General features: G+C 33.8%; 1 protein-coding gene across 1 annotated transcript; it reads right to left on the minus strand.

The window, feature by feature from the left end:
- Positions 1-1,721: 1,721 nt before the first annotated feature.
- On the minus strand, positions 1,722-9,346 carry LOC136814769 (DNA ligase 1-like). Its single transcript, XM_067071190.1, has 13 exons — positions 9,257-9,346; positions 8,597-8,692; positions 8,366-8,449; positions 7,700-7,809; positions 7,495-7,534; positions 7,292-7,351; positions 6,801-6,881; positions 6,466-6,620; positions 5,615-5,663; positions 5,122-5,276; positions 4,209-4,332; positions 2,750-2,797; positions 1,722-2,218 (listed from the first exon to the last, which is right to left on the minus strand). The coding sequence occupies exons 2-13, from the start codon at positions 8,690-8,692 to the stop codon at positions 1,991-1,993; spliced, it is 1,230 nt and encodes a 409-aa protein (XP_066927291.1). The 5' UTR covers positions 9,257-9,346; the 3' UTR covers positions 1,722-1,990.
- Between the last annotated feature and the right edge of the window lie 9,843 nt (positions 9,347-19,189).

Below are 19,189 nucleotides of genomic sequence, written 5' to 3' on the forward strand. Positions count from 1 at the left end.
GTCCAAAAAAGGGCAAAATCGCGAAAATTAAAACCCGCGAAAATTCCAGAATGGAAAAAACCGCGAAAATTAAAACCCGCGAAATGCAATTTTCCGGATATTTTTTTTCGACCGCGAAAATTAGTTCCCGCGAAAATTAGTTCCAATAAGGTATGCGTAAGTCATTTTTCTAGCGGAAACACCCTAAAAAAAGCCGGGATTTGACCTCTCTCTGTTCCTAAAAATATATAAAGAGGTCAAAAACCGGCTTTTTTGGTGCTTTCATTAAAAAATATGACGTCATCTTGACTTCGCATATCAAGAATCCTGCGAAAATTATTGGGTGCGTATTCGAGTTGACCAAATCAGATGCACTCGCATATACAGAGTCACCGTAACGTAAACTAGAGTCAATTCAGTTGCAGAGATACGGTGTCAAAAATACCATGCGGCGATACAAGAAAACGGTGATCCGAGAAGGATGCATCGGGTTACCCTGGGTACCAGAGGCCAAGTTTTAGTAAGAAGACTCCCGGTCATTCAAATCTCCAAGGGGTAAAAATTTACTTTGAATAACCAGGAGTTCAAATAACTGGATAATCCGTTTTCCTACCACTGCCAGATTTTCAACTAACATTAATATAATAATGGGTGGGATGGACTGTTTTGAAGTAATCGAGGCATTGTGACCCAATCAATAAGAAATATTCGAATAACAAGAAATCGCTTCGAATAAAGAGATAAGCATCAAAAAAGCTGATAATACGCAGGGAACGAGGTTAGACTCCTGGTCATTCGAACCTGCACTTATTCGAAAAATTAAAAGCTTTACCTCACTCAGGCAAAAACACTTAACAAACTGTTGCTTTGAGAGAAAGCATGGCGTTCTAAATTTAAAACACCATGGGAGAAAGCCATTAATTTTGCTTTCACACTATGGGAATACTTAAGTCGAAGAGAATTTAAATAAAATTATGCTACATTTTTTATTTGTTCATTGTGTGATGACAGTTTTGTTGATAATAGAACAAAAGAAAGAAAACCTTTCAAGAATAAGCATACATTGAATTTGAAATGTTCGTTGCTCAGGGAATCCTCGGGAAAATTTTATTAATTTTAACGTATTTACTAATGCCAATCTTTCAACTATATTCTATCGAAATCTTGAGGCAGCTGCTGTTTTAGATCTAAAGATTTTATAGCAAAGAAACTTCCACAAACAACAAAGAAATTGAAGAAGTTTACCTCTCGAAAGTTTCCCGATAAAATGAAAAACTTCTTTTAAAACTATAAAGAAATTGTTACTCGAAAAAATTTATCTTAAAATACGAGGTTTCGTTGGACAGAATAACTTTACTTTAGTTCTTATAATCTATATCTTGACTGATTTTTGCTATCAATGATTGGTAATCAAAGGAGACCGATTTGATTGAAATTTCTTTTTTGAATTCTTTGGCTATTTACTTTTATTACCTCTAAGGACCAAAAACTTTTCAACAGTCTACCATTTGACATTTGAATCATCACATACAGGCCACTTAAAGAATGCATCCAAGAAAATTTCTCCACAAGTATATGTACACTAAACCCGGCGGGCGAGAGCACACCACCGCTACTAGAAAAACAAGATTGGCGGAATCAAATACACTATACGATCAAAAAACAGTAATAATGTTGGACTAAACGACCTTGACAGATAAATATCGAAGAAAATCATCAAAACAAACTGAAGTATACTGAAGTAAGTCAGAGTAAGTATATCTTTCCGAACTTTTTCTATTAGAACGGGTTGCTCTGTATCACTGATCAGGGAACCCTTTAGCCAAGGTACAAATTTATAAAAATTGAATCCAAAATGTAAAATTACACTTTTTTTAAAGCTGTAGAAGTATCACACCGGAATTTAAACATTTAGAAAAATGCATACAAAATGCATGTAAATTTCTCTTTCCATTTATTAATCTTTCCTCAGAATTAGCTTGTAATCGTTCAAGAATCTATTCTTCCGCAATTAATACTTCTTTGCTTTCCGAGCAACCTTTTTATCAATCGCCTTTTTCGTTTGCGCTTTAGTTTCGGCCTTTCCAGTACGGCTAGCTCCATCATTATTTTCATTATAAGGATCTTTGGACAAGATGCTGACATCGGGTAACTCTTCCTCTTCTTTAGTTTCGCCAGCCATGTCTGGATCATCAACCACAGATTTCTTCTTTCGTCGTTTCTTGCGATATCCTTCAGGCTTCAAGTTAAATTAACAGCAATTTAACTTTGTATTTTAGCGAAAGTAGTAGCTCGAGTTTAATGGTGAAAACGAGAACAAGAAAGTCATTTTCAACCTCACTCATAACATAAGAGGTTACCTTAAGGGAATAAATTAATGCGACAATTAATTAATGCAGAATAAATTAATGCGAGCAACCCCCCAAAAAAATTATGTTTTGCGGAATTTATTAATGCTAATGGCCGAATTTTTTTAAGTTTTGCGGAATTTAGTTTTGCGAAAAAGGGCCAAATTCGTATTAATCAATTCCGCATTAATTAATTCCGCATTAATTTATTCCGCATTAATTAATTCTCACAATAATTTATTCCCTTAAGGTATCATCAAAGATTATGTTGGCAGTGGATTCAAATATTTGAGGGTCTGTGTAGGAGGGGTGCCGGCGGTAAGACCGGCATAAGTAGCACAGGTGTAAAAAGAACCAAAATCAAAAAGGTACGGTAAAGAAATTCGATCGTATGAATAAAGTAACTAAAAGTAAATACCAACCAGTTTCTCCTTTTCTTTTTGACTTTCTTCTTGTTTTTTCTTAATCAGCTAACAAAGTGAAAGAAGAAAAATTAATTCTCAAAGCAAAAAAATTTTAATGATTTTATAGTGCGGAAAGGGGTCTGATCAACCCCTTCTTGGCATTCCCCAACTTTTAAAAACGCCTATCCCCAAAGGATTTTGGACAGAAATAACTAACAAATATATGTGAAATACCTTTAGAAAGAGAAAGCGAAATAATAAACTTCTTTCATCTTTTTGACTCAGACTACTTTAACAGAAAACTTCCTTTTCGTGAAGACCAATTTTCATAACAGTGCTTGAAAATAATCTACAATATATATGTAAGCCCTCCCCCCCTTCCTTGCTATCCCCCTTTTTTCGTGAAAACTTCTGATTCCCCTTCTTCATTAGTTCAGAAGGTGTCACCACCCCCCCCCCCTTAAAAAAGGGGGGAGTCCGCTGGAAATTTCCTCGCTCAAAGAACTTTTTCAGCTAGATTCAAACACCACACCCATTCTATTGTACATGTACATATTTTTGCGGGTACTAAATTTTCACGGGTGTACTAATTTTTCGCAGGTACTTAATTTTACGAGTTTTTAGGTAAAATTTCACGAATATAGTACTGTTTAAATTTTTCAAAAACACAAAATCGCGAAATTTAATACACGCGAAAAGTTCCAGAAAGTGACATTCGCGAAATTTAGTACCCGGGAAAATATATACCCTTAAGGTAGCCAAATATACTTGTAGGTGTCTCTTGGGGAAGGGGTGTTAAAACTAAAATTTCAATAAACGGGTGAGTCCTAATTGCATTTATAAGGCACCTGAGACTATCATATATTCAGATTTTTATAACGTGATTAAAGGCTTTTTGGACACACTTTGAACTTCAAGTCTACTTTGTTTAAATGTTGGGAATTGTACCGCCACATCTTTACTTTAGACATTGTGTGGTTGCAATCGTTTAAATATTATATACTTAAAATACTTAATATACCGTCTGATCAGAATGTTTATATTAATCAGCATCATGGTCAGAAGATTTCCCTTAGGCATGGCTCTCGATGCTTCAAATTGTTGATAAACTAAACTCAAATGTTATAACTAATTCGGTGCAATAAAGTGTCATTTGTTCCCCTTAATTGGCTACTTCTGAAAATTACTGATCAAAAAGGCTGTGACAACGTCAAATAATAAGGGAACTTATATATTTTGGCGTGAACTAATTTTAACGTGCAGCAAAACTCCAGAACATTTTTAATTTTGGCGAGAACTTATTTTATGGTGAATGATCAAACTTTTTAACTTCGGCAAAGCTAATCTTGACGAATGACAGGCTGAATATGTTCTATTGTGTCTTATTTTGAGAAATTTTGATGAATTTTAGGGCTTTCTTCTTATGGCAAAATACAAAAAGAAAAAAACCCTTAATGTATGTGAAAGATTTGTTTACCTCTTTCTCTTCTTTCTCTCGTTCAATTCTCTTTTTCTCCTTCTGTATTTTAAGGTCTTCCATTAATTTTTGTCTTTCTCTCTGATATTCCGTCTTGTCTTTCCCACGTGGTGAAGTCACCCACCTTGAAGGATGAGAAAGAAAAAGGCTGTGATTTCAATTCTTAAAGAGATTCAGTGGCGGATCTGAGGTAGTTCACAACTTATAATTTCCTTATGTAGGATGAAAAATTTAAAATACATACAAATATATACCAAAATATTCACAGAAGGAAGACTTCCAACAAAGAAGAACTTTTCTTCACTTTGTCTTGAAACAAAAATTTACGTCGATTTAAGTCAGACTTTAATACTGTGTGGGCCAATTACTGTAAATTACAAATTCCCTCAGACCCGCCACTTGAGATAACCAGATATTTTACATTTTCACATAGTTTGTTAAGCGGCTGATTCTAAGAAGAAAACTCGCTAAAATCGTAAATTGAACAAGTTGCAAATAAAAGTTATCGATAAAAGAGGAATCACAAAGGAATCAATCTCAGGGCTATTTTTTTCTGACGTTGGATTGGAATTTTTTTGAAAGAAGTGACGCTAAAAATCTATTGACATTGAAATCGCTTCAATTTAGGGAGAATCCCTCGTTCAATTTATAATTTTGATGCTATTCTGGCTGTAACTATTAATTGCGTCATTTCAAATCATTACTGCAGATCGTCGTTGAAAAAAGTAATGACAAGAAGGTATTTTGATGGGATAAGGCTTCGCAAGGATGAAACTTCCCTACTGACAATATTTGAAGAAAATATTTTAACGAATTTGTGCTTCTTTACAACTCATGTAGTTGAAATATACGTTAACACTTCTTTAGTCACTGTAATGATTATGTGGATCTCTTTAAAGAATCAAATACAAACCATCGGGATAAGCCTTCTGGATCATCAGGTTTCTTGCGACCTTTTCCTTTTTGAATGTCTTGCAGTTTGTGGTGTAGACGGCGATTCTCTTTTATTCTCTCGTCCTCACACCTTGAAGATTTTGGATCTTTTGCGTCACTGTCCAACTCCATTGCCTAACATGGGAGTTCAATGAAAAGTATAAATGCATTGCAACTCGATCATTGTAGAAAGATAAAAATTGTAATCGAATACCTCGATAGGAAGGGACTAATTTTGGCCAATAAGTTCTCGTTGAGTTTACGTTGAAATTAGAACAATTGTTGTTGATGTTTCAATGTCAGCATGTTTAGCTTGCAAAATATCTACTTACAAAAGTGTATTTCTAAAGAAGGTTTTTCTTCCTACAAAATGCATCGATAGACTGGTATTTTAATATATCAAATTTTTCAAATTCTACTGTTTATTTAAATTTGTCGGTAAGAACAAGCAAATTCAATTATTAGAAAGTCACCTCCATTTCTTGGCGTAATGCTTCTTGAGCCTTTTTGATTGCTTCAATACTGAAAAAATCAATGCAGAGCAAATGACATTTATATCTGAAATCATGAGACTCTAAAGTAACTCTAAACTAAAAAGTAAGAAAGAAAGTATAAAAAGTTCATTTTTTTCTTCTTCATTTTCATTGTCATTTTGAAGTTACTCTTCTCAAAAATTATACTTTGAATTATCTTTTCAAAGATGTATAATTTTTGAAATATTGACGTCATATAAAATGAAGCTATTGAATTCTTTTTTTTTAAATAGATAATGTAACGTATATTTTTTATTTTTAGTTGCCTGAAGATTGTCACAAAAAGCGGTATGAAACTGCCAGTAGCAGAATAAAAAAGTGTCTTTTCTTTCTGACTAATTTTTGATATCGAAATTTTTGTTGAATAATAGCAATTTAAGCAAATATTGATACATACTTAAGACAAATGAACTAATACTAATGCTCGAATACACGCTTTTTTTTTATAAGAATGGTGTTTTTTCATTTCATCATGGATATTCTTAACTTTTTGGCGAAAATCATCCAAAAATATTCTTACGGTATTCTTAGGTTAATATCGAAATTGGCAATCTACAGGTTAAAAGGCATTAAAAATGGCATTCTTAGGTTCAGTTGCTAAATTCCATGATGGTGATATTCTTACCATATTCTTAATTTTTTGGCCATTTTCATCATGGACATTCTTATAAAGTGTATTCTTATAAAAAAAAAAGCGTGTAGGCCACTATGGTCAGAAACGAATATCTCTCCAGCCGTACCTATCGACTGTAATTACAATAACTGAAAAACACGCTTGGATATTTACACACCTTCCATCATTGTTTTCACTCTTCTGCAGACTTTTGAGAGTTCTTCGTAAATGACGGTCAAGCTTCTCATTTTCGTCTTTTAGCGTATCCGCACCAAGCTCATTCATTAAATTTTTTCTCTGGAATTCTTCCAAAGCTGCTTCACGCTTAGCTTCCTGAATATCAAAGGAAAATAGAAATTGAAAGATTTTTCAATAATTCATCTGACAGCTGCAACCTTCTGTTTCTTTTTTACCTACATCTAAACTATATAACTAACTGCCAATAGAAAAAGCCAATAAAGGCTACAAAAATTTGTTCTTCGTTAATTGAAGCGATTCATACATTGTCCATACCTTTGCTTCTTTCTTACGTTGTCTTAGTTTTTCTTTTTCTTCTCTTTTCGACCTTCTCCTTTCTGCTTTTGTCGATTCATCCTGAAACCAAACAAATGAAGAAAGAATAGCTCAAAGACCGAAGGATTTTCAAGATTCAAAAATGTCAGTTAATGTCTACTCGAAAGACTGTAAGATAGCACGTTTGGAAAGGGACATTGTTGTTTTGTTTTCATTTATACAACAGAAAAGATAACGGATGACATCAATGACATCGAATTGAAAATGTTCTTCGCATCATAACATGGGGCGTACGAGGTCAAGGTAAATTGTCCAGGCATACTTTGACATTCAATCAACATCAACATTGGGTGAAGAGTAAACGATTGATCAACAAATACCAACGATTGATAAACAGAAGTCAATGAGGGGGGACAAGTCCGAATTCGTTCTGGTAGAGTCGATTACTTGAATTGTCCAGTATACTGAAAATTGTCAAATCCATTCCTTACCTCGCTTTCCGCGTGTTCCGATTCTGATTCACTTTCACTTTCGCTTTCCGATTCGGAAGACTGGAAAAAAGAAGAATTCTATCTACCAAAGAGCCATAATTAAAAGATGTTTTAACCGAGAAGTAATTGATGGAAAACTCATTTTGGGCAAAATAGTTTCACATGAAAGGTTTTGTAGCAATTTTACTACACAAGATACTTACGGAGAATGACGGGCCTTCACCCTCTGCATCAAGCTTCTCCCTAGAACAGAAAAACACAAGTTTAAATTTGACCCTGCATAATAATTGTTGAAGCCTCTTGTTTAACAGATAAGATAACAACTGGCTTTTCGACTGCTGCTTAAAAACGAGGATTTGGATGAAAAATGGGTTGCCATTTTGAAGAAAGTTAAAAGGATTATCTTACAAATACGGTTTGTTATAATAATCAGGATTAGACTTGTTTTCGATGCGCGTAATGTTTTCCAACAAACGGCGATTCTCGTAATCAATTGTGGCAATTCTGTCTTCATGAAGCTGAAAAAAAATAAAAGATATCGTCAGGTCGGAAGGTGGATATATGACAGACAGTACCCTTCCCATTCAGAATACAGTGGTCTTACTGAAGATTTTCATCATTAAATATTGTTTGATGTCATGAATTTTAGCAGTCATTAAATTTCGTTAGTCAAGCTATATGTTTCCTCTCGAAAGGTAGTTTAAGCTTTAAAGCATGTCTAGGCTGAATTCTTGGAAAAGCTTCTACTTAGGAGCTCAAAAGTAAGAATCAATCGCAAGTTTGCAAGTTCGTTTTCAAGCGAAAGCATCGCCGCAGAATGTCGGATAATCACATTTGACGAATCCTTTCATAGTAGAGCGTGATGCGCACAGAATGAAGTGCCCGTTATTTAGATTGGTTATTTGTTACAATGAACTCGTAAACTTATAATAAACTTTTTCCAACGTTTCACCTAACGGATGATTCAAGTACAAGTTTGTAATGAACTCCTTGGGAATCAATTTTTGCGAATTAAGTGGTCATTGTACGAAATTTCCAACCTTGAAATACAAGTTTATGAACAGATTCACAGACCTGTAATCGTTTGAGCTTCAATCTGGTATGAATGTGTTTATCCATTTCATTTTTATTTACAATAGTGGGCTTGACTGATTTCACCTGCAATAGAAAAGAAAAAAGTGAAGCAACTCTTTAACATACCAAAAGTCACTTTCTTATAGCTTAATACACAGTAAAACATGCCACAGCAATCGTTTTATTCACAGTTTTTAAAAGGATTTCATTAATAATGAAAACTGCACATACATTGTTCTTATGTTTGGATAAATGGTCTTTCCACATTCGTTCTTCTTCCCTCTTTTGAAAAGACATTTTACCCTTCCGTCTTGCATAGTGCGCCATCTTGAAAATTTGAAAATATCTTTGTTGTTTTTTCCTATGTAGTCGTCACTGTATTAACTTCAGAGCCTTGGTGATTTCGATTTGAATGAAACAAAATAACTTCTCAAAAATGTCACTAAATAATTCATATCCACTCTATGAATATTTCATTTTCAACTTGAAACAAAAAAAGTGATTTTTGAATTTGAAGAAATTATTTTCAATACTTTTTATTCATGTAAAACAAGAGTGTTTTGAGCATAATTCGTTCAATCATTATCCCTGTGCCCAATAGATTGTGCTGATCATTTATCATTTGTCAATGATAAAAAAATACCGGCTTGACCAGAGGGCGCCATTCGTGTCAAAACTTCTCTCCATTTCGAATCTTTTAGAGATTGCAGCTCCTGTAGAGAAAAAGTTACTGATAGAGCTAAATTCGTTTTATAACTGTTTATAATGCAAAAGAAGATTTCTGTAGAGAAGCTAAATACACCAAGACTCAAAATTCATTTCAGCTAGTTCTTGTAATAATTTGGTGATTCTATTTTCTTCAAAGGATCGCAATATCAGATTTATACATACTTGTTTAGGGATAAATATGATTTCGGTTGACTCGTCTGTTTCTGCTCCCCCTTTTATGTAATAATCCTCAATATCTTTGGCTGATAAATCACATCTAGAATAAAAGATGTAAGGATGCAGGCATATGAATACGAAGGGTCTGTTATCTAAATCTCAAAACAGAGCAGAAAATTTTAACTTTTTACAAGCCCAGGAATCTAAGCATCCAAAATCTACGCCATAATTCTATTTCCATTTAATACAATCGCTGGTGCGATTCCTAGAAAGGCGGGTAGCATGTAAGAAAGCAACTAAAAATGCACTTTTTCTGCTGTTCATAGATAAATACATAATTAAAATACACTTTACTCAAAAATGACGCTTTTTCGAATAAGAACTTTTGAAAACGTGAAGCAAATTTAAAGTATGATAGTTCAAAATTTAAGTTAACCTTTCTATGGCTGGCCGCATGTAGCAAAATTCAATACTTTTTTATTTTTATTCAATATCCGTATTTATATTCAATTTTCTATATTCATGTTCAATTATTTCATATTTCCATTCAATAATTATTGCCAATAAAAAAAATATTGCCAATAAAAAAATATTGCCAATAAAAAAAATTATTGCCAATAAAAAAGATATTGCCAATAAAAGAAATATTGTCAATAAAAAAATATTGCCAATAAAAAAAATTGGCCAATAAAAATTCTTGCCAATAATTTTTTTTATTCAAAATTTTTGCAACGTTGTGTATTTTGTCTCTCAAAAAATACGTGAAAATTTCACATTTTTTACACGGTCACGTGATATAATTCGTGATTCCTTCGCACGAAAAATAAACATGTGAGTTTCTTGCAAAGCAAAACTTGAGAAAAGGACTGAAGGAGGTTGGCTGGTTGGCTGTCGGACTGTTGGTAAACTTGCTTGATAACCTTCTGTAATGCAATTTAACAGTTTAGATTGGGTACTTTTCTTGACCCTCCAGGGTAAGTATCTGTCTCCCCCAGTGCAGTAGGTAATGCTGTTCAGACAGCCAGCACCAGTACAGTGCAAAAAACAGGTAGTTCTTTTCTCTGTTCTTAAGAATTACCCTGGGATATTTAAAAACGGTGAGAATCATACAAATATGGGCTTTTTGAAAGTAAAAAGAAGAGAATGAAAATTTTTAGTAAGTTTGGTTTAGTCTTGAATTATCATTTTTGCCCAAAAATATATCCATGCTTACAGTGCACTTCCTCAAAAGTACACCCTTACAATGGCATGCTAGACCAAAAACCTACCGGCGGCGTGCCGGGTCGGACCATAATGATGAAGTGCCCCAGGGTTATAAGGTAGTGTGCACCAAATGACGACGGATTGAATCTGGCGGTTTCATTCTTTTCCAGTAGCACATATTTCAAATTAATATCGATTTTACCTTCAATCCGTCGGTTTGTGTGAAAACCAACCCGAGCTGAATGAAATGAGTAGAAAATTCCTTTGGCGATTTTTTTTAGCTTTATCTAGCGCACTGTGGCTTTTCAATCATTGTTGTATGGCTGAGGTTCCAAGTAACAATCACGAATTCCTTAAGTGATCCGTATATATCTATGTGGAGACCTTCATTCAACCTTTACTGAAAACTTATTGAATGAGAAATTTATTGCAATAATTTTTTACTGCCAATACTTTTTTTATTGGCAAGACTTTTTTTGGCAATACTTTTTTTTGGCAATATCTTTTTTNTTCAGTTACACAGAGTAACTACATCATTTGATACACATTTTCTCCAAAATAAAAAAACTCTCAGCATAATAAATGTAAACCTCAAAACATCCGTGGTTACAAAACTTGTAAAAAATATTTAAAAAATTTAAAATCAATTGTAAAAGGGGTTACGCACGATACAAAAATCTCGTGTTCGCAAGCGAAATGTTTTTTACACTACACTACATACCGTAGGATTGCTAAACTTCTTTATTCCCAGCGAAACTTTCTACACAATAGACAGGCTTTTAGGTCTTACTCTTGGTCTATAGGCACTGCTATAGGCGGCCACTAGTGACCCCCACCGGGAATTGCTTATTAATAGGTTTAAACATAATACTTTAAGGGCAGAAAGTTTCGCGGGAAGAAAGTTCCGCGAAGTCAAAAACTCGCGAAATTTAGCGAATTTAAGTTTCGCGAATTATGGTTTTAGCCGAAATTTCACAGGTAGAAATTTCGCGAACTCATATAAAATTTAAGTAAAACTGAAACTGAGTAGGAAAGTTTATTTTTCGCGAAAAAAACGTTGGCGTTTTTCAGGTTTAATTTCTTACCTGGCAGAAACTTTCGCGAAAAAGGATCAAAATCGCGAAAAACGCCAAAGTGTCTGCCCTTAAAGTAGACAACATTCACATAAGATGTTTATCAATAGAGATTTTAAATAAAAGAATGTTTAAAACACAGCTGATTGGCTTAGGTTTCGAAACTCTCTATTGTTTCATTAAAACCTCAGTGCACATGCGATTTATCTGGAGAATTTCAATATTCAAAACAAGACGACTTGAAGTCGAAAATTTCGCCAAATATTTGTAAAAAAGTATGCTAAAATGCTGGCTCTGAAAAAGCTATTAAGAAAATTACGAGGTGGATTAGAAAAAAAGGTTTAGGTCGAGTCATGAGAAATGATTCGGACACGGTCATTTTTTATAATGAATAAGCGAGGCTGAACCATATTAAAACTGGTGCAACCAGTAGTCCCCTGTCTACCTTGCAAGAACTAATTACTTAAAAGTATATCCCCAGCTATCAAAAGTTATTGATTTGATTTTTATAAAGTATATGCTTATAAGAAAAATAAATGTGCTCAAATTGTGCGTCATCCCTTGTTTACTTTGTAAAAACTAATTACCAAAGGGTATATCACCGTGTTTTAAGAGTTATTGATTAGATTCTTATAAAGTAAATGCTTATAAGAAAAATAAATATGCTCAAATTGTGCGTCATCCCTCGTTTACTTTGTAAAGTAAATGCTTATAAGAAAAATAAACATTCTCATATTGTGCACTGCCCCCTGTTTGCTTTGTAAGAACTACTCTCGGGTACCTAATAGCCGTCCCCCCACTAATTAATTTTTCGAAAATTTTCCACCCAGGACATTCTTATTCCAACCCCCCCCCCGCTTATTAATTTTTGGGAAAATGTTTTTGAAAGTTCCCCCTTTTGTCCTAATTCAGCTGTATTAGCCACCTTTTCAAAAATTTTCCACCCAGGACATTTTTATTCCAAACCCCCCCCGCCGCTTATTAAGTTTTGAGATTTTTTCCACCCCCCCCGGCTATTAGGTACCCGAGAGTAATTACCGAAAGGTATATTTACCGTTATTGATTAGATTCTTATAACATAGATGCCTATATGATAAATAAAAAGTTCCCGCATATTATGCCATCCTTTGTTTACTTTGTAGGAACTAATATCGGAATAGTATATTGTCATACTATCAAACTTCAAAGCTTTTCAACCAAATCCTCTTTATTTTAAACGCATAATAACCACTCTCTGTTTTTCATTTACGCATGTCAAGTAGAACATTCATAAGAAAAAAAAATAAAAGAATAAAGTGTTTGTTTAAAGTACAATGAAGATGAGCAAATAATATTAATGATATTTGAATTGTTTCAAAATTGTACGTTTTATATTTATTATTTTTCTTTTTGAAAAAAAAAACGACCACAATATTTATGCATGGTAAGTGTGAGCGAGGAAAGGTAAAAAAACAAATTAAATTTAGTGAGTTTGTCCACCGTATCGAGTACTTTCGTTTTCTAATTTTTTTTCCGATGACACCAACACCGCCGCCGCCGCGAAAGGCTATCGTAATACTTTCGCTAAGCGAAATTAACAAGAGCAGTGCTCATATCCCGAAGAGTAGGAGTTTACGCTCGAAACATAAGGAAGATATGACAAAAATTTCTATCAATTCATTTTAAACATGTATTACAAACTCTGCTGAACCAGAAGAAACTTGATATTCTATTTTCAAAACAAACTGTTTTTTTGAATTTTTTTTTTACTCAAATATCTTAAAATTTCGACCTAAAATAAGAACATAATAAGGATTTTTTGGTATAAAGTGTCTTATGATACTTTGCGCAAAGTAACGGAATTCGAATCTTGTTCATCAAAAATTGAGAATGTTTTACGATAAGAAAACCAAAGGAAAATTTATATTTTCAAAATAGATGAAATATTTTTCATATACTTTCATTTATAAAATATTGGAAAAAAGGTTTAATATATAAAATATTAGAGAAAAGGTAAAATATTGAAAATATTGAAAAAAAGGTAAAAAATTATAGCATCCAAAAGTTATATTTTTTGAAATGCATGAACATTTTCATAATCTGAAAGAACGTCGAAAGGAAAAAATTTCGATGATCAAAGATTCACTCCAGTGAAAATGATAGTTGTAACAATTTTCTACAAGATCTTCAATTTTTTCTTCTTCACTTTCATCTTCATTTTTAGAATTTTTTTAAACATTTTTTTATTTTAAATTGTTCCACTCACTAACATCTTTCCAATGATACCAAAATTATAAAGATTGAAGAATTCCTTCAAAAGTTATAGGTAAAAGAAAAAAGAGTGCACACTTATCGTGAATAGACTTTAAAATCTATTAATCATGGAGTTCCTCAGGGCTCAGTCTTGGGTCCTCTGCTGTTCTTGTTGTATATAAACGATCTTCACCGCTGTATAAGAACCTCCGAAACATATCATTTTGCTGATGATACTTATTTACTAAATTTTTCAAAAATTGTATGGGGTCTTTGTGGGAGGGTTAATGCTGATCTCAGAGTTTTAGTCAGCTGGCTTAATGCCAACAAAATTTCTTTGAATGCTAGCAAAACTAAGTTTGTTATTTTTCGTTCCCCTTGGAGACCGATGGACTGTATTCCAAGAAGTAAGCTTTGCGGAAAAATTCTATCACCAAAATTGTAAACATAAAAAGCATTAAATATTTATTTTCGAATGTCGAAACCAGTAGCGTGGTGGTTTGTTATTTTTCGTTCCCCTTGGAGAGAGATGGACTGAATTCCAAGAATTAAGCTATGCGGGAAAATTCTATCACCAAAATTGTAAACACAAAAATCATTAAATATTTTTTTTCGAATGTCGAAACCAGTAGCGTGGTGGGTCGACTAAAATTCGGCCAAAATGGGGAAGCAATTTTTGAAAATTTTTATTTTTGCGGCCCCTATAAAAAGTAATTTTTTTTTAAATAACGCGAGCAAAGCAAGCACAAATCTTTTTGGGTATTTTCTCTCTTTTTAGCCGAAAACTGCCATATCTAAGGTGTAAAAGAGAAAATGGGCGCCATTCGCTCCCCCTGCCACCACACCACAAAATTTCTTGGAATGCTAGCAAAACTGAGTTTGTTATGTTTCGTTCCCCTTGGAGACAAATGGACTGTATTCCAAGAATTAAGCTATGCGGGAAAATTCCATCACCAAAATTGTAAACACAAAAAGCATTAAATATTTATTTTCGAATGTCGAAACCAGTAGCGTGGTGGGTCGACTAAAATTCGGCCAAAATGGGGAGGCAATTTTATAAGATTTTTATTATTGCGGCCCCTATAAAAAGTAAATATTTTTTTTAAATAACGCGAGCGAAACAAGTTCAAATTTTTTTGGGTATTTTCTCTCTTTTTGGCCGAAAACTGTCATATCTAAGGTGTAAAAGAGAAAATGGGCACCATTCGCTCCCCCTGCCACCACACCACAGGTCGAAATATGAATGTGGATCTAAAAAAACAACATGGAAGGAGTGTTTACTTTTCTATATAAGGATGTATGAATAATACTTCTATGCACTATAAAAAAGAGGCAAAGCATTGGTGAAATATCTTCAAAAACTGTTCACCTGCGATAAACCCACTACAACCCTTTTAAAAAGCACGGAAAATATATTCAAAAATGAAGTTATCAACTACAGGGATTATCTTTATTGTTCTAATTTTTACCTGTATGGAAGTGACCCATGCCGGTACTTCGTATCAGATCTATGACGGTCACAAACTTGGATTCGGATGTCATAAAGGGTATTGTTGGTCTTATTGTGGTGATTCATACGTAAGTTCTTTTTTATTTATTTATTCATTTATTTTTCTTTCATTCATCAATTAAACCACCATACAGTATTTCAAAATCAGCCACATTTCAATCAAAACAAAACAAGATTTGGGCTATCAGTTTGATTCTGGAAAGGATTGACGGAAGCTTAGTTTTTAATTGAAATCAATAATGTTTTTCGGCGTCATCCAATCACAACCATCCAATTACAATTCATGATATTCATAACGTAATGTTTTCTACGGAAATACCCCGGTTTTAGCCAGTAGTGGCAAATTTAAACTAAACAAAAGTTTAAAAAGTATAAAATTTGCCACTATTGGCAAAAACCGGGGTCTTTCTGTAGAAAACATTACGTCATGAATATCATGAATTCCATGTCATTTATTTTTATTATTATTTTAATCTTCATATTTTTCAGGTTGACGGAAAATGGTGTTACACCAGAGAAAAAGGTTTCCATGAGGGTAAAATGTCATGCTCAAGTGACTGGAGTTGCTCTAATAAAGTTTTCAAATGTGTAGGTGCTTGTGGAAACTGAGTTATCTGGAATCAATCTGTTCTGCTACTTTCCATTAATGTGGTTATCGTAATATCTAATCAAAATTTTGTTATTTTGTAATTTAGAATTGTTTATTATATTTCTTAATATTTTTGCTTATTTCCTTATGATTCAGTATCTTGAACTTTTTAGGCTCAGTGAGCTTTTTTTGGAATGGAGAAAGTATTATAGTCTATATATGCCCTCCCAGCGGTTTGCGTGAATGCGTGAATGGGCTTTTTCACTTGCGCGAATGCGTGAATTAGAAAGCTTTGCGTGAATGCGTGAATTTGGGAAAAAAATTGCATTATTGCGTGAATCGAAGGTCTGCTGGGGGTCTCATATTTACAGGGACGGAATAGTTGCCTCTAAGCTTTATTGGTTTATAATTTTGAGAACTTTGATTTTCTATATCTTATTATGAATTTCTACCTTAACCATACTCTCTTACCTTCTGAGATTATTTGAGCAGCTGTAGATGATCAAAAAAGTATGCTCTGAAGGGTATTCCTAGCGAGAGTTAAATGCTAGTTTAATCATAATTTATCATTCAATTTGTAATAATTGTAATAATTGTTAGAGGGAAAAAATATGAAAAAAACAACTAAAAAAGTACGTTTCTATGTAACATTTTCTAATGGTTTGAATTTGAATTATATTGAATTTTTATATAAAAGGGTTATTCTGTCTTAAAAAAGTTCTCAAGGCTTTTTGGAAAACACGTGACCGAAAAATTCGATAGAGTCCTTTAAAAAGTCACATTTAGCTAAATTAATACACGTTTTTTTAAGAAACTAGTTTTACCAAGAAGCCTCAATAGCGAGGTTAATCACGGGTTTATATTGACCGTAAAGTGCGATACCGTAGGCCTGTACATAACTTGCCAAAGCAAACCATGCAAGTGAAATCTTATATACAGGCCTATGATATCGCATTGGGCCATTCCAAAAAAAACCATACAGGGGTGTGGACGAATCTTTTTAGGGTAAATTATTTTCTCTGAAAATGTGTCTATACCCCCTGGAAAAATGGTAAAATCTGAAAAAGCCCCTGGAAAAAATTCTTCCACCATCCCCTGGAAATTTTTTTCCCATGGTTCTGGTGGTAGGGTGGACGAAGTAAAATTTGGTATTAACCCCCTGGAAAAATTCATATTATCATTTAGCCCTCTGGAAATTGGTCATAAATTTTTTTTATACCCTGCAAAATTTTGTAACTGCGACTTGACCCCTGGAAAATCAAATATCTGGAGGACGATGCTTACTTGTCTAACCCCCCGGAAAATAGTCTCAATTTTACAGGAACCCCTGGAATTTCTTCAAATACCCCCTGGAAAAGTTCGTCCACCCCTATGTATTGACATAAAATGGAATGGCCCATTGGGCTCCTTCCAGAAAATGTCCGTACATGGTGGGGGAGGGGGGGGGTGGAGGATATATTGTCCGAGGGTAGCGAAAAATCATCAAAATTTGCCTTGTCCTGGGGTAAATTTACTCTGTCCGGGGGTAATTTGGGTTGTCCAGGGGTCAACTGATACTTGTCCTGAGGTAAATCACTGAAAATTGTTATATCCTCCACCCCCCATATTCAAGTTTTTTCTGGAAAAGCCCATTTCCCAGACAGTTTGAAAAGATTATATAAAATATTTTCATATTTCTTAAATATAAGGTTTTCATGCTTTGTCAAGTTACATAATTTCCTCCGTTTTACGTTACGGAACGTTAGAATCTGTACAGGCGATCGCTTATGTAAATGAAACGTTATCTTCCATAATGGTGTAGAAGTTATGTAACTTAACAAAACAAGAAAATCCTCTCTAATGATTTGAATATGATAGTATGATGACAGAACCATACTCTATTTTTGAATAAACATATTTTCATTTGTTCATTTATTCAAAGGTCATACTTAATTTTCCCACCAAAAGATTGCATAAAGTTAAGGGTCTATGATCAGTATATTGTTTAAATAATCACTGGCAAAAATGCAACAAGCCCAACAAATTTACAATTTACCAAACTTTGGCATTTCTGCTTATTTCCACAAGTTTCTACTAATATTTTCCAACGTACGTAAATTTACCACTTGTAGTTTAAAGAGGAAATTTCTGGAATCTTTTAGATTTTTTAAACTTTCAAAATAGGAAAGTTCATACAAGGATTATTTTTAAATCAGTTTTTCTTAAAAAATCTATATATTAATACACTAAAACGTGTGTGTTTACAACGTTCTGTAAAAAGTTTTCGAAATTCTAACAAAGCTCTAAAAAGCCTCTTCTTTACGGCGTTGAACCATCGTCTTTTTGCACCATATGCAGTTTTCCTACCACTAGACTAACTTTGAGACGCCAGTATACTATTTTCTTTACAGCAGCATTGGAGCTGGATGGGTTAAAATCAACCTTTTTCACAAACATAATTTTTGCTTTTGAAGATTCCTTATTCAGATGCTCTTTAAAACTTTCTGTTTACTATAGCGGCTCCCTATCACTTTCAAGTCTCTCAAAGTCACTCTCGAATGTCCAGCCACGATGTCCAGCCACGATGGCTAGCCACGATGGCTAAAAAGACCGAAAATATAACCCGCCATAGAGCTCTAGGGTTAAGTAAAAACGCTATTTTTGGATTCTATTTCCAGACCAATTACAGTTCAGCGTCTTCCGTGTTTGTCAAACACTTTCAAATAAAGGCTTACAAAAGATATTTTCAGAAAAATGACGGGTGCGAGGGCGATAAGATTCTTTGGGAAGTGATTTAGATGGGACAAGATGGAGTTTTTACAAGCTGTTATTTGATTTGGTTGGTCGTTAACATGTAGTAAAAACAATTTTGTCACTTTTTCTAAAGAACGCGTCATCTCTATTACCTCAACTGACCAATTAGTGAAGTATCTTATAAAAACTCCAGCTCAACCCATTTTGATCAACAGGAAATTACTTAACGAACTGCAAGATTTATTTGAAAACATTATTTCCCGAAGAATATATTTACAAGTCGTTGTTCCCACCTTTAGCCCTTCTCGTTTCCTTTTCCCTGTCTCCATTCTAGCTTTTTCAGTGTCTCACTAGCTTTTTCAGTGTCTCACTTGCTTTTTCAGTGTCTCACTTGCTTTTTCAGTGTCTCACTTGCTTTTTTTTAAGTGTTTTAAATATTTGCAACAAAATTGACTGGTTAATGATCGAATTTCCCTTGGTCTTTTTATCTACAACAATGAAATAACTTGTTAGTGACAGTTAGTGAAAACTCTTTGTGGGAAAAATAATTCTGTTGCGGTTAATTTCAAACTTTTTTTAAGCTGATAAACCGGAACACC

The sequence above is a fragment of the Clytia hemisphaerica genome, unplaced genomic scaffold (assembly GCF_902728285.1).
Source record: "Clytia hemisphaerica strain Z4C2 unplaced genomic scaffold, Clytia hemisphaerica genome assembly, whole genome shotgun sequence".
Lineage (NCBI taxonomy): Eukaryota > Metazoa > Cnidaria > Hydrozoa > Leptothecata > Clytiidae > Clytia > Clytia hemisphaerica.